The 14,773-nt window shown below is 42.4% G+C and overlaps 1 protein-coding gene across 8 annotated transcripts in view; it reads left to right on the top strand.

Annotated features, from left to right (window-relative positions):
- The window catches only part of ASPH (aspartate beta-hydroxylase), a 204,669-nt gene that overhangs the window by 34,583 nt on the left and 155,313 nt on the right, over positions 1–14,773 (top strand). For 5 of the 8 annotated variants that reach the window (XM_084776185.1, XM_084776183.1, XM_084776181.1 and 2 more), the window contains exons 2-4: positions 6,578–6,727; positions 8,441–8,485; positions 9,250–9,318. In XM_084776185.1, the coding sequence (XP_084632311.1) occupies positions 6,649–6,727; positions 8,441–8,485; positions 9,250–9,318 (193 nt within the window). In that variant the 5' untranslated portion in view covers positions 6,578–6,648. Of the gene's footprint in view, positions 1–2,119; positions 2,287–6,577; positions 6,728–8,440; positions 8,486–9,249; positions 9,319–14,773 lie in introns of those variants that run through there. The other 3 variants (XM_084776182.1, XM_084776186.1, XM_084776184.1) reach the window with 2 other exon arrangements.

Raw genomic sequence — 14,773 nt, 5'->3', positions numbered from 1 at the left:
CAGTGAATACGTGAATGATTTAAAATCTTAGCTCAGAGTAGTTTTCTCCCCTCACCCCACTGCACAGGTAGTTTGTCACCTTTATGAAATTAGGGAAGAAAGACATTTGGTAGCAATGCTTACTTAACTGTTGAAGGATCTAGAAGGAGGAGGAGGCTAACTGTCTTCATTAGGGTTTCCTATCACTGCAATGAAACGCCACGGCTGACCAAAAACCAAGTTGGCAAGAAAAGGGTTATTTGGCTTACACTCCCATACTGTAGTCCATCGCTGAAGGAAGCCAGGACAGGAACTCAAGCAGGGCAGGGACCTGGAGGCAGCAGCTGATGCAGAGGCCATCCACGGAGGGTTGCTGCTCACTGCCTTACTTCTCTATGCTTTGCTCAGCCTACTTTCTTATAGAACCCAGAACCACCACCAGCCCAGGGATGGCACCACCCACAATGCACTGGGCCCTCTCTCATCAATCACAAGTTAAGAGAATGCCCTACAGGATTGCCTATGGCTCTACCTTATGGAGGCTTTTTTTTTTTTTAAATTGAGGCTGTCTGTTGTCAGATGGCTCTAGTTTGTGTCAAGTTGACACAGAACTGTTGAGCACAGTTACCATAGTGTATATGGTCGTGTTTAAGGTAAGACTGCAAAGAATAGCCTGCTCTGTATTGACAATGTCCCTGTTTTGGCTAGCCCTGGTTTAATGGCTGTGGTTCTTATTTTAATTTATTTGCTTCTGTATTATAATTTCTAATGCAGCTGGCCCAGCACAGGCCTAGTCTGTCAAGAATTATTTCATAAGCAGGAGATTTATCCAGAGAAGTGCAGTGGCCCTGTAAACCACTCCAGGCCACAGGCCCAGAAGTGCGGTGGCCCTGTGAACCGCTCCAGGCCACAGCCCCAGAAGTGTGGTGGCCCTATAAACCCCTCCGGGCCACAGCCCCAGAAGTGTGGTGGCCCTGTGAGTCAGTTGTGGCATGGCCTTGTGGTCTCATGAAGTATTCCTTATCATTCTTATACCCTCCAGATAAAAGAAGCTTCCAGAATACTTACCTATTACGCTCATATAATAAACTTCTCCATATCCTAACTGTTGCCTGGCATCTTTATTTTTTTTAATCATTACAATATTGTATAACATTGAATAATAATATATTATACTCATAATATTATACTAGGTACCGGAGAGTCATCTTTAACTCCATCCTAGGAAACCAAGACACAAATTGGTTTTTTCAGTTGTCTCTTGTACTTTCTTCACCCTGCCTCATATCTAGACTGTCAGACCTTAAGTTACTGACCCGTCTTCAGAAGGAAGCCTAAATGTTTTATTTGCTTATGGATACTTAAGTTGGAGTGGAAAAAACAAATTAAGACGGAAAAGCAGCTTCGGAAGGTTGCTGCTTGCTCTAGATTCTACTTGCTCTAAATTAATTTCATATATTAATTAGAGCTCCAATGAAGTCTATAAACTGCTAATCTTAGAACAGCAAAAAAAAAAAAAAAGTATTAAAATTGGGCCAATTTGATTTCCCAGAAGGGAACACTTGGATGTGGGATTGCGTAATCTCTGCCCTGCACCCTTTTTGAGGTGCTCTTTCCTCACTTCTTCTTCTTCTTATCCTTCTCTTCCCTTCCCCTCTGTTTATTTCCTTCAGTGTCTCCAGTCATTGACTTTAATTTTGCCGTTGGAGGCTTATTCCTGGGATGATAACTCTGTGAATCAGGATTCTAGGGAATCCATTAACTTCTTGTCATCTATCACGCCTTCCTTTAAGCAAACTGGCTAAATAGTCTCACAGACTTTAGATGAAAATTGTGAAAGGCCAAATGAAGCTGGCTGTGGGCTTGAGGCCACACGTGGGCCCCTTTATTTAGACAGTGATTTGGTGTTGGAGCCGAGGCCCTCCTGGACGCCTGTGGTGGGATTGTTTGTCTCCTGGAGCTCAGTCAAGCTGCCTCGTCCTTCAGAGCCTGGGGTAGGAAGAGATGGGGCCCAACCGAGCGGGCATCCATCCTATGTGGGAAGGGCTGCAGGATTGTCGGAAGTGCAGTCCGCCTGAGCAGTTAGCAGCATGTGGCCATGAGGGAGCGGTCTCTAAAAATAGCTAGTGAGCAGTCTGCAGTCAGGTCCAGTTTCAACTCTGGAGCCCTTGGCCAGGCAGGATTGGTAGTCCCGGTTCTAGCAGGGGAGAGCATGTCCATACCTCCGGGGGACACCTTAGGTTTTTTTTTTCCCCTTTAGTATATTTTATGCATGGATTGAAGAAACCAAAATGGCTGACGATAAAGGTATATTTCTCTTGTTTGGAATGAAAGGGGTTTGTACCTAGCTAACAACTTCTTACCAGATTTCCAGCTGTACTCTGTTCAGATGTTTTTGGCTAAGTGCTTTGTGCCATCCACATTTTCTGTCCTGAACTTCTGGAGAGATCTGCTTTTCACAGTGGCTGGATTTTCGTGGCTAATCTGTCTTGAATTGGAATAGGTTTTGGTGTCCTAATTTAGACTGCCTTTTACTATATTCTATAATCACAAGCCACATTTTGTAAACTGCTATAGTCTGACATGTCTGTTACAGCGAAGCTAGAGAATTGTGTGTTCAGATTTCATGTACAAGGATGGGAAACTGAAGGGGTATGTAAGTGTGGCCTTGTGTTGGTGAGCAGGCTTGGTTCGAGCAGGCTTACCTTATATGGAAACTGACCTACTTCGTGTGAAGCCCGGTGGGGGGTGGGGGGTGGGGGGTGGGGGGTAAATGAAAAACAAAATAGAAGACACTAGGATTTTGTTTCTTAATTTGACGTGTTCATTCCCTTACTGTGTTGAATTTACTTTTTTTGTATCTATATTTTTTTCTTTATAGACAAAGATTGTCTTTGAAATCATATAGGTAATTTTGAGACTATTGAACTGCGCGTAAGGAATTGGTGCTTTAAAATTTTAAATGTTCTGTTTAGTATTGGTGTGAAATGCCCAGGCCAGTGCCCACAATGCCAGTGCCCACAACACCTACCCATGAATGGTTTGCAGTTTACTTGATGGCAAGTGAGTTATATGACCCTTCTGTTTACCCTTTCCTCAGCTGGCATACAGTGGCTGTTTGTTGCTAAGCCTGGACTTCATTTTGGAGTCTTTCCTTCTGACTGTTGGGATGTTTGCTCGCCCAATGTTCTGTTCAGTACAGTGTGGGAACATTTTCTAATATGGAACATCATTTCGATGAGGCAGCATGGAAGAAAATGAATTACTTATCCTTAACTGAAGGCCTACTAAGATTTATTATAATCTAAGAAAATAGCATCAACTGCTGGTTGATTTTTTTTTCCCCCCCTCTGCCCCAGGATCTTTTTGTGACAATGTCCTGGTTTTGCGTTTGTTTGTGGAGTTTGAAACTCTTGGGAGGAGTTTGGTTTACCACACTTCTTTTGCTTGAGTCAGGAAACTTGATCTGCCCCCGGGAGCTCGGCATACCACATTTACAGAGGGACAGACCGAGCATATGTTGTATGCTCCAGAAAGGGGCTCCTAAAAGACTTCTCTAGATCCTTAGCTCACGCTTAGCATTCCTCATGAGCATGCTCAAAGACTTAGAAATGATTCTCCTATGACTTAATGACGTAATGCTTTTAGCCTTCATGGGAACTTACAAGTATTAATAGCAATAAGGTTAATGATGCTAGAGTAATGCTCTGTTTGACATTGTAAAGGGATAAAGTATTTTTAACAATTTGCTATTCTAGCTAATGAGGAGCAATAGGAAAAGACAGTGTCTGTGGCAACGTCCAAAGGCAGATATGACAAGAACCCAGATTAGCGTCGTTTTATCATTGATTTTTAAATAGAAGTTTCAGCTTGAAGTGTATTTCACTTTTTTAAAAAGGCTCATTTTTGTTTTTGGATTAAGGGTATGTGCACATGAGTTTAGGTTCACACAGAGGCCAGCGATGCTAGAATCAGTAAGCCACTGGCGTAGAGCTGGATGTCCAGGCAGTGGTAAGCCACTGGTGTGGGTGCTGGAAACAGATTACAAGAGCAGTGCACACTCCTGACCACCGAGCCATCTTTCCAGCATGTACTTATTTGTATGTTGTATAAAAGTAAGAAAGGTTTTTTATATACCTTAGGGAGGGTGTCTTCATGTTTATAAAAGAGTAGTAAACAAAATACTGAACGCTGCTACAGAGTTTGTGGTGTCTTCCTGCCCCACAGAGCTTAGTTATCTTTCCTCTTATTTTGAAAAATTCCAGTGATAGCTTATTTAGTATTATTTTAATGGTTTACATGATTGCTTATGGCATATAAAAATATTGAAAGCTATGCTCCTCAAAAATAAAATGTTTTCTTTAGCCAAAATTTTATACACTTAGTTATAGGAATATACTTAAGCATACATGTGTGTTTGAATGTGTGCACACACAAACATTGAGTTACTTTTCTGATCTCTTGAAAATTTTATCTGGTAGTGTGTTTAAAATATGAATATTCATAAGATTGGAGAGATGGCCAATCCTATGAATAGGATTGCTCTTTCAGGGGAGCTGGGTTTTGGTTCAGCGCCCACCTGGTGGCTCCCGACCAACCATAGCTCCAGGACCCGATGCCCTCTTCTGACCTTCATCAGCACCAAGCACTGTGTGATGCACAGATGTACATACAAACAGGATACACATGCATCAAATAAAATAATCTAAGAAAAGAACATTCTTTTAACAAGTAGAATTTCAATTTTCTTTTCTTCCCAAGCAAAGCATTAGAAAGGTTTTGTTGCTTGAAGCCATTAGTGCCCTTTTCTTAGAAGTGTGTGTGGAGGTAGAAGTCAGGGTCTGGATGAAAGCTCATGGAGATGGGGTCGTGACGGTCAGCCCTCACTCACTAGACACTTAGAGCTTAGGACCGTTTGCTGAGTTCTGACTGATGGGCGGTGCTGATGCTGGAGAACGCCTTCCTCTTTCCCCTCAAACAGATGATGATTCCTGTCCCCGAGAATCCAGTGGTACTCAGGAGGGCAATGCCCATGTAAGAAGGATTTGGAGATACTTGAGAGAATAACCCTGGACTCTACCTGCTTTGGGCCTGAGAGAAGTAAACGTGTTAGCTACCCCACCCTACGAGGAACAGTCACACAGAATGAACAGTGTCATGCTTAGCTTCTAGAGACACCTTCAGCAGAAACATGGGCAAGTTGCCCTGAGGGCCACACGTAATGGTACTCATGACAGCACTGTGGGAAGAGCCCACTATGCCACACATACCGGCAGTGTCCTGCTGGGCTGGTCGGATGGGGAAAAGTTGCCTTTTTCAGATGGCCTTGGGAATGTGATAATAACCTTTCAAATATATTTGTGAAATATAACATTCTTCTTAAAGAGAAATTCATATATGGTGCTAACTTTGAAACAGTATTGACTTTTTATACTCTTTCACTGACTTCCGTGAATTGAGTTTATTTTGAGTATCAGAAGATTATATGTAAAAGACTATATAGCAAGCATGATAAATGACGCTTGGTGGACAGCAGTTTACAGAGCTGTTTCCCTGCATTGGGGCCAGTTGGCAAGGACTGTTTCCTGCCTGCCCACACCCTGCTGGATCTCAGGGAGGAGGGAGGGGGACTTGTGCTGTATTGCTTCTTTTCGTCTGTGATTTATGTTTCTGTGCCTTCCTTCTCCCACTCGCCTTCCCTCAATATTGAATGATTTTAGAGGGAATCATTTTCTTCGGCACTTCATGTTTTAGGGTTGTATAAAGCATAAATAAGATAGAGGAAAAGCTCCATATACATCTCTGATTTCGTTGAGTAAGTTGATATGCACTGGACTTCGAAGGTTATAGGCCGGGTTTTTGATTGTGTGTTGTCCATGAGTTGGCAAGGGATATTGCTCTGTAGGAAAATAGGTGACCACCAGCACTGGCGGTGTCCAGTGAAGGAGCTGGTGGAGCCGGAAGGCACCGTAAAGGTCAGCATAACCCTTACTGGGTAAGGGAAGCCACACAGGAGAGAAAGCCACAGATGTGGAGGGCAAAACGGAATGTCTGTCCCAGTGTCCACTACTTTGGCAAAAGACTTGGGATATTGTATCAAAATGAAAATTGAACAGCTTTGGCTAGTTGAAAAGTTGGTCAATGAAAGATAACAGTGAGAAATATCAAACTGGACCCAGTATAATTTCCTTGGTACAGGAGAGCAAGAACACGAAGTTTCAGGAGTGCTTATGACCTACCAGTCAGTGCCTGCTAATCAGCACATGAGGCAGGGAACAGGTGGCCATCTGGACACAAAAGTGTTCCCACACAGACTGTTTTGACAAAGGACTTGGAAGAAATGTATGTGTTCTGCCATTGTATTTAAAAAAAATAAAAGCCCATTAGTTTACTTCTGTTCAAAATTAAGATTATTTGAACACAGTAATTGAGACGGACCAGAAACTTCTTTGTGTTCAAAGTCATTATTTTAAGCAATGCACTTTGAGAATGTATGTAAAATGTGTTTTGGAAATGATCCATCAAATCATTGTCAAAATTAATGGGTGGGGGAAGTGGCAGTCAGCCGCGTGTTTGACATTTGTCTTTCTCCAAACAGAGGCAAAGCACGGAGGACACAAGAACGGGAGGAAAGGAGGGATTTCAGGAGGCTCCTTCTTCACGTGGTTCATGGTCGTTGCGTTGCTGGGTGTCTGGACATCCGTGGCTGTTGTGTGGTTTGACCTTGTTGATTACGAGGAAGTTCTAGGTAAGAACTAGGGTACGAGCTCTAGTGAGTTTGCACGAGGGACCTCAATAGCCCTTGGTTATCTCCAAGGTTTGTTGGGATCTCTCTGGGGTTATTGATACCTTTGCTTCCCACTGGTTCTTGATAAAGTGAATGCAAAGGGTGCATTAGTGCATTACTGGGGCTGCCTTGGAGGAGGGATCTGGGTCTCGAAGACACTGCTTATTGTGGTTTATGGAAGTTTCTATCAAAACGAAGGTTGTAAAAGTCATTTTCACTATTTTCTGTAATATATATGTGTATATATATGTGTATTTTCTGTTATATATACATATATATGTATATATATGTGTGTGTGTGTGTGTGTGTGTGTGTGTGTGTGTGTGTGTGTGTGCGCGCGTGTGTATTATAGTTTTGAAATCTCTGGGTCACTAACTGCTTCCCTTAGTAGGCATACGTCTGAGATGGCACCTGGTTCTGTAGCCCAGGCTGGCCTGGAACCTACAGTGATCCTCCTGCCTTGGCTTTAGGTGTCAGGATTGCAGAAGTGAGCTGCCGTGGCTGACTTGCAACACTTTTCTTTCGAGAGGGTTTTCCAGCAGCACCTGTCCATGTCTGTTGAGATAGGAGTGTGTGTGCCCGTGGCTGTGGGAGTGGAATGCTGGGGTGACTGTGCTGCTGGGGCATCTACATGCTCATTGGAGGCCATTCCTGGGGGTACTTTTAGTAGTACTTCACTTTCTTCTCCATTTTCTTTCTATATTTTTTTTTATTTATATACCTCTGTCTGTACACACAGAGGTCAGAATAAGGCAGTGTGGATCCCTTGCAGCAGCAGTTTTGCATGGTCATGAGCCACCTGATATGGGTTCTGGGAACTGCCATTTGGATTTTCTGGAGGAGCCAGAAGCACTTTTAGATGCTGAGCCATCTCTCCAGCCATACTCAAGTTAAAAAAAAAAAAAAAGATTCGTTTTATATCAACCATTCTTCATTTTTGTCCTTTTAAAAATGGAAAAAATGACATAAGTTAAATATTGTAAACATTTGAAGATCTACAATTCATTGATTTTTTTTTTAAAAATTATATTCACAATTTTGCATAATCATCCTCATCTGATTTTAGAATGTTTCTATTACCCATTCTTCCCCATGCATTCACTCTTCCCTCAGCAGTTTGACTTTTGTGACTGTTTGGGGTGTTCTGAGCATAGCACGTACAAACCTGTACTAGCCTTTGGAGTTGCCTGCTTACACATAGCATCATTATATGCCTAAGGTTCAGAGAGTTCTTGGGACATCATCTTGGGACACCACACTCGTTTATCCCGCAGTCAGTGGTGATAATCATTTGGTTTTCATTTTTAGCAATTACAAAGTATGGTCCAGTTAAGGACATGGACCGGTCAGTAAGAAAAATACACAAATGCTAATGTTGTGTTGAAGACCAACCCCTTTTGAATTGACCTCTTGTGCCAGTCATAGACTCTGGCCGTCTTTCTTAGTGGGGAGGAGAACAAAAAATAAGACAGTATACTTATATATGGCCTGCCACTCACTGATGTTTTTCCCTCTTCCTACCTGAAGGGAACTGTCTCCAAATAGATGAATAGCTTAAAAAATTTTTAGTTCGGCATAAACAAAATTATTATTTCATTAACATATAGTGTTGCTAGGTAATTTGTATACCTTCAATGATATATATAACCATTTTTGTGTTTTGTATGCATGCAGCCAAAGCAAAGGACTTCCGTTATAACTTATCAGAGGTACTTCAAGGTAGGCTGCTGGAGATGCATCCTAAGTGTTTTTGCATCTGTCTCTGAGACCTCATCCCTTTTCTCCTAACTTAGTCATCTACATCAGGAATGGAAATGATAGGACTGGCTTCCCTTGGAAGGTGTTCAGGAAGGGCGCGGCTTCCTGTCTTTAAAATGGCATAAAGCACAGTGCTGTTTTGATAGCCTGACTTACAGGTTATCACTTTGATTTTCTTAGCGGGAAGGATATCATCTTCACCCCTCTGTTCCTACCAGTTTTCTTGTGTGTGCACTGTTAGACTTTTGTATAGCAAAACTAGAGCCAGGAATCTGGGAATTTTGCTGTCTGGCTTTAGGCAATCCTTCGAATGTACTTGGAATTAAAGAACTGGGAACAGTATTTATTGCTAACTGTTTTTCTGATGTTTTAGAAGCATCAGATTTTATGCAGTTGCTAGGCTGTTAGAAATGGGTTGGTCAGTGTCTTATGTATGTTCCATGTAAAATATTTTGAAGAGAACAACAAAATTATTGGGATGTGCTAGGATCAGTGTACTGCTGAATCTTTAGGGAAAACCTCTTGGCCTCTGCTGCGTGCTTCCGGCATCTGTAGGTGGTGCTCTGACAAAGCCTGTGAGCTTTGATAATGAGTTCTTATGGTTCTGCTTTGCAGGGATGAAAGGAGAGGGATTAGTAACATTTATGGTATCTCAGTGGCAGACAATTCATTATTAAATTTGTTTTCTCTCTGTTCCCGTGTCTATCATTTCTCTCCTGTTGTAGGAAAACTAGGAGTCTATGATGCGGATGGTGATGGAGACTTTGATGTGGACGATGCCAAAGTTTTATTAGGCAAGTACATTTCTCTTTTTGTTAGAAGGAATCCCATACTGAAGTCAAAAGTCTATTCTTACTTTCATAATTAGCTGCAGTAACTGTAAGCCTTTTATAAAAGATATTTTGCGACTTAATATTTCATTTCTGCTGATATCCTAAGTGAGCACTTTTCCATTGTGACTTTTCAGTCTCCTTTATAAGAACATGCAGCTCAATTTTTAATAACTTCAGTTTTCAATAACTATAGCTTCATTTGTGTTTTCTGATTTAAGCATTTCATAGTCTGAACTTAATGTCCAGAGATCTAGGTAATGCCCTCATGTGTTTTCAAATGAGAAACATTTTTTTAAAAAGCACCATTTGACATAATTTATTCTGACTTTAAGATGTAAATTTCTCCCATTCAAGTACTCACTAGGGCCAGCTCTACTCAGCATTCATCATGAGCCCAGATCAGAGCAGCCTGCTCAGTGTGATATAAGTGAAAATGGACATTTCCCAAGGTTTACATTAGTTAGCTTTGAAATAAAACCACGACAGTAAGCATCTTTAATGTCCTATTTGTGTTTAAAAGTTTATATTAAAGCGTGAACTAGTGGTCTTTAACTACACTTTCCTGTTTTGACAGCCATGGATTTCTTTCTGTAATTTTGTTACCAGCTAAGTGTTCCTTGAACTAAATAAAGATTGGTATCTCCTTGTGGTTTTAAAAGACTGTCTTAGTAAAAAGGATAGTCCTGTGTGGAATATGCAGATTTTTGTGGCCTGCTATTTCTGGTTTTAAGCAGCTCATTTCCTTTTCTTAGTATGAAACAACATGTATTAAAGCTTTGTATCAAGTTTCTTAGCAAAGCAGCAGCTATGGCCTGATACTGCTAAGTAAACTTTTGTGTATTTATGGTCACAGAGAAATAGAAAGGCTCTGTAGCAGGTAAGCAGCTTTTCATAGTTAGCTCTCACTTCCCTTTTAAGCAAATTTGAAACACGAAACAGTGTTAGTTATGGTCAGCTGTTACACAGCTGTCTGAGCCCTACCTTGGTGTGTGTTTTCTTCTTCCTACCTAATAGTGGGAGTTAACTCTTGTGGGTATGGTGGGAAGCCCACTGGGCAACCTAATGATATATTGTGACTTAATGGCTTCCTTATTGTAATTTCATCCTTTTATGTCTAAATCAGAGATCCAGGATGTACATTAAATCTGCAAATGACCATAGTTTTAGGCGTGTGAAAGAATAAAGTCATGTAGAACTTAGTATGTTAGGATGATGACATCTTTTTTGTTCTAACTGCTCTTATTGTTCTAACTTTAAATGAGTTCTGAATAGAGATGCTTTTTAAGGGATAATGTCAAAGGAATCCCTGTTTGTTTATTTGTTTCTTATATTAATGACTTTAGTGTGATTTTGATTTTTTTAAATGGTAGTATGAAAAATTTTATATACACATACCAGAGAGAGAGAGAGAGAGAGAGAGAGAGAGAGAGAGAGAGAGAGAGAGACAGAGACAGACAGACAGACAGACAGACAGACAGACAGACACAGACACAGACACAGACACAGACACAGACAGAGATTAACCACACACAAAGTCTATACAGCCTCAATGAATGTTTGGAATGGAAATTGTGTAGTTTCACTTTAGATTTTATGCTTTCACGATTGGCTTTCTTTTTGTGTACTTACCCACCACACAAAATGAAAAATCTACAATCAGAATTTCAACTAGAAAATCAGTTCCTTTGGATCTTAAAGAGGTAGTCTAAAGTTTTTAACCACTGTAAGAGTTAGTTAACTATAGCACTGAGAACTGCTGTTTATAGTAGACACAAATGGGGTGTGCTGCTCAGTTTGCTCCTTTCACTAGACTTGGGTGCCAGGAGGTAGATCCCAGTGTGGGAGACTTCTCGATTAAGCGGTTCTATGTGCAGGTCTCAGTTCTTACTTGGTTTATGATTTTTAATAAAGATGAACTTCCAGGACCACTGTCACCTATTATATACTGCACAGCGTTTAGTCACTGCACCCGGTACAGTTAAACTCTTGACTTGGATCACTCAAGTTCTTACATACGAGGTGACTAAAGCTTAGCCATGCCTCAGTCTCTTGCAGGTTTCTAGTACAGTGTTGGGGTGGTCTGGGCGATGGTGGAGAAATTATAGAGCATGTGCCACTAAGACACCAAACCTCTGCTTCCCTTTTTGTTGGGATGGAACCTTGATGCTTAAGAGCATTGGTTTCAGATTAAGGCGGGAAGCCAAGGTGAGAGAGGGAGGGAGGGAGGGAAGAGGGAGGAGGGAGGGCAGAGATTCACAGAGAGTCACGATCGTGTATGTGGTAAACTTCCACAGACTTGGCATATATTTCATACATTTTTGCTTCTTGGCTCCTTAACTCTAATCCCATCATGCTAGTTTGTGGAAAGTCTGCATACATGTCATTTTCCATCCACACTCGAAGCCTTTTCCACCTGTGAATAGGACATACAAAAAGTACGAGTAAACCAAGACCAATAACTTACTGAGACTAATTCTGAGTCTCCTGATAAACTTTGAAAATGTACTAGTCTTGCCCTTGGACATATAGTTTCCTATTGTTTAGCCCAAATCATCTAAAATGCAAACAGTTTTGGTTTCAGTTTGTAAATGAGTCCTACGCACACACACACATATTAACAAAGGCAAGCAATTTTGGTTTCAGTTTGTAAATGAGACCTACGTGCACGCACACACACATATATATGCAACAACAATTAAAAAGAGGCAATGAGTTGGAAAGACAGCAAGGGGGTAGAACAGCAGTGGGAGTGTTTGGAGGGAAGACAGGGCAGGGGAAAACAATTTAATTGTATCATAATCTCAAAAGAAATATTAAAGGAAAAGTTTGTTTCCCACATACTGTCAGTAGGAAATGGTGCCAGGACTCAGTGCTGAGAGTCACTGCTTGTAGTAGCCTCGCTCCAGGATGCACGCCTGCCACTTTGTTCTACAGCTAGCCCCTAGTTGACCCATGTCAGGTGTGGCTGCAGCACCAAGGAACAGCACTCAGCAGCCCCTGTACATGTGCTAAGTCCAGACGGGAGAGAACTGTGGGGCCATGGCTAGTGAGGAACATGGAACTCACCCAGCATTTTGTGCTGTTCATTTGGGGCAGGCTCTCATGTCCCGAGGAACTACATGCCCAGAATAGTTTTTCTCTTCAGACTGGTTCTCCAGTTTTAAGAACTACAGATGTAGGTTTTGAGATGGATTGGTTGGGAAAATTCTTGCAGCACAGGCATAAGGACCCGAGTCTGGATCCTTCCAGGTGCAGCGGCTCATTCATCATCAGGAAGTGGAGACAGGAGACCCTTGGGGCTTGCCTAATTGGTGGCCTCCTGGGACCTCCTGTACTCCCACATTCAATGCAAAAGCGCTGGGCACCTCAAGGTCTCCCCGGCTCAGTCCTGGGTCATGAACTTCTGACTACCATGTATGCACACCCAGAAGTGTATGATCTCACTCACACACACACACACACACACACACACACACACACACACACCACAACTACAGGCTGTTAAGGACGGTTACTGTCCAGATATTTGTTGCTCAGTTCCACCTGCTGTACTGGAGCACAGAAGCTTCATATTTTATATGTAGTGGTGTAACACACATGGAGCCCAATGGAAAAGGAAATAAAACAAATGTTTTCTTTAAATACATAGTGGTAGCATTTAAGCTGGGGAGAAGAGTCGTTCCCACAGTCCATGGGTAGAAATGCAGATCTCTGTTCATAGCACTTGGAGACTGAAATGAAAAACACCTGGGGCTTGTCAAAAAACAAGCATCAGAAGTAGTCCCTGCTCCCCATATTGTGGGACCCACAAGGAGACTGTGCTGCCGATCTACTACATCTGAGCAGAGGGTCTAGGTCCACTACAAGTTGATCACTTCCCCCTTGCCAGGGGCGGCCTTGCCAGGCCGCAGAGGAAGAGGATACAGGTAGTACAGATGAGACTTGATAGGCTGAGGTCAGATGTTAGGGGAGGAGGGCTCCCCTTTCTGAGGACTAGGGAAGGGAGGGAGCCTGGGACCCGGAGACCATGAGGGAGGGGCCTACAATCAGGATGTAAAGTGAACGAATTAAAACAAACAAACAAACAATAACAACAACAACAACAAAACAATGTTTCAAATAACTTAATAAAAAATGACTGTTAGAATTAATAACAAAAACAAAAAACCCAAATACCTACTGCAGCTTGTGGCTCTCCCCTCCAGTCACATATGGAAACTGGCTCTTCTATTGACAGAAACAGAGAAATTTACCATAATCTTTTCAACTCCAACTAGTCAAGATTCTGTCCTCTCTTGTATGTCAGTATTACTGGTAGTTAGGTTATGTGGAGAAACTGTGTGCTGTAAATGTCCTGAAATGACCAGGCTTTGGTTACAAAGGGAATGGCTCTTAGTCCTCATGTTCAGAGTTCTTCCTCAAACTGCAGGGCCTTTCAGTGTGTAGTCCACTGATTGGATATCTTTTTTTTTTTTTTAATGTATTTATTTTGGTTTTTCGAGACAGGGTTTCTCTGTGTAGCCTTGGCTGTCCTGGACTCACTTTGTAGACCAGACTGGCCTCGAACTCACAGCGATCCGTCTGCCTCTGCCTCCTGGAGTGTTGGGATTAAAGGCGTGCGCCACCACCACTGGGCTGATTGGGTATCTTAAGGGACTTTCCCTACCCCAGGTCACTTCTCCACAGGAGAAAGCCATGCATGATAATTTACATCTTTAGTTCTGCTATTCAGAGGGCCCTGTTTGGCAGCAGTGCAGTGCTTAGAACACAGCAGACACCAAGGGTTTTTGCAATAAGAACTTCTCTTTTTATGGCTAAGGGGAGGAGGAGCCACAGATGCCCCCAGTGCAACTGGCTGCTAGAGCCTTCCTCAGAAGGTAGGCAGAGAAGATTGTTAGCAGCTCATTTTGATTTACAGGGCCATGAGTCAGTTGTGGAAGTGTTAGAGCACTAACCGGTTTAGGTGTTTGATATGACTTATGTATCGCATGTATGAATTACATACTGAGATATGAACTACAGCTGAGATGCGGCAGGCTATAGCCCGCTGGCTTGCATGCCCCTGAGCACTCAGTTCACTCCCGGCCTTATGATCAGCTCTGGTTCATCAGTGCGCATCTACCTTGCTCTCTGGTGTCACTTTTCCTGTCACTGTCTACAGGGTTCGGGGATATCACCTGCTTCTGATGAGCTGGGAGGGGCGTGAGGTCTGGGACAGGGGTGGTGGTGGTGGTGGTGGTGGTGGTGAACTGAGACTTGATTTGGAGGTGTGCTTCCTAACGGATTCCTTTATTTTCTGTTGCCTTTCTGTAAGTCTGGGACCGAGATGCACCTCCCTTTTGAGATCGCTCGGCCTGAGCTGAATTATTTTCCACCTAACTCCTCTTCTTGTTTTCTCTTTCTCTCTTCCTTTATT

The sequence above is a fragment of the Acomys minous genome (assembly GCF_964271855.1).
Source record: "Acomys minous genome assembly, chromosome: 1".
Lineage (NCBI taxonomy): Eukaryota > Metazoa > Chordata > Mammalia > Rodentia > Muridae > Acomys > Acomys minous.
Note: the sequence above shows the minus strand (reverse complement) of the source record. Positions and strands in the feature narration are given on the sequence as shown.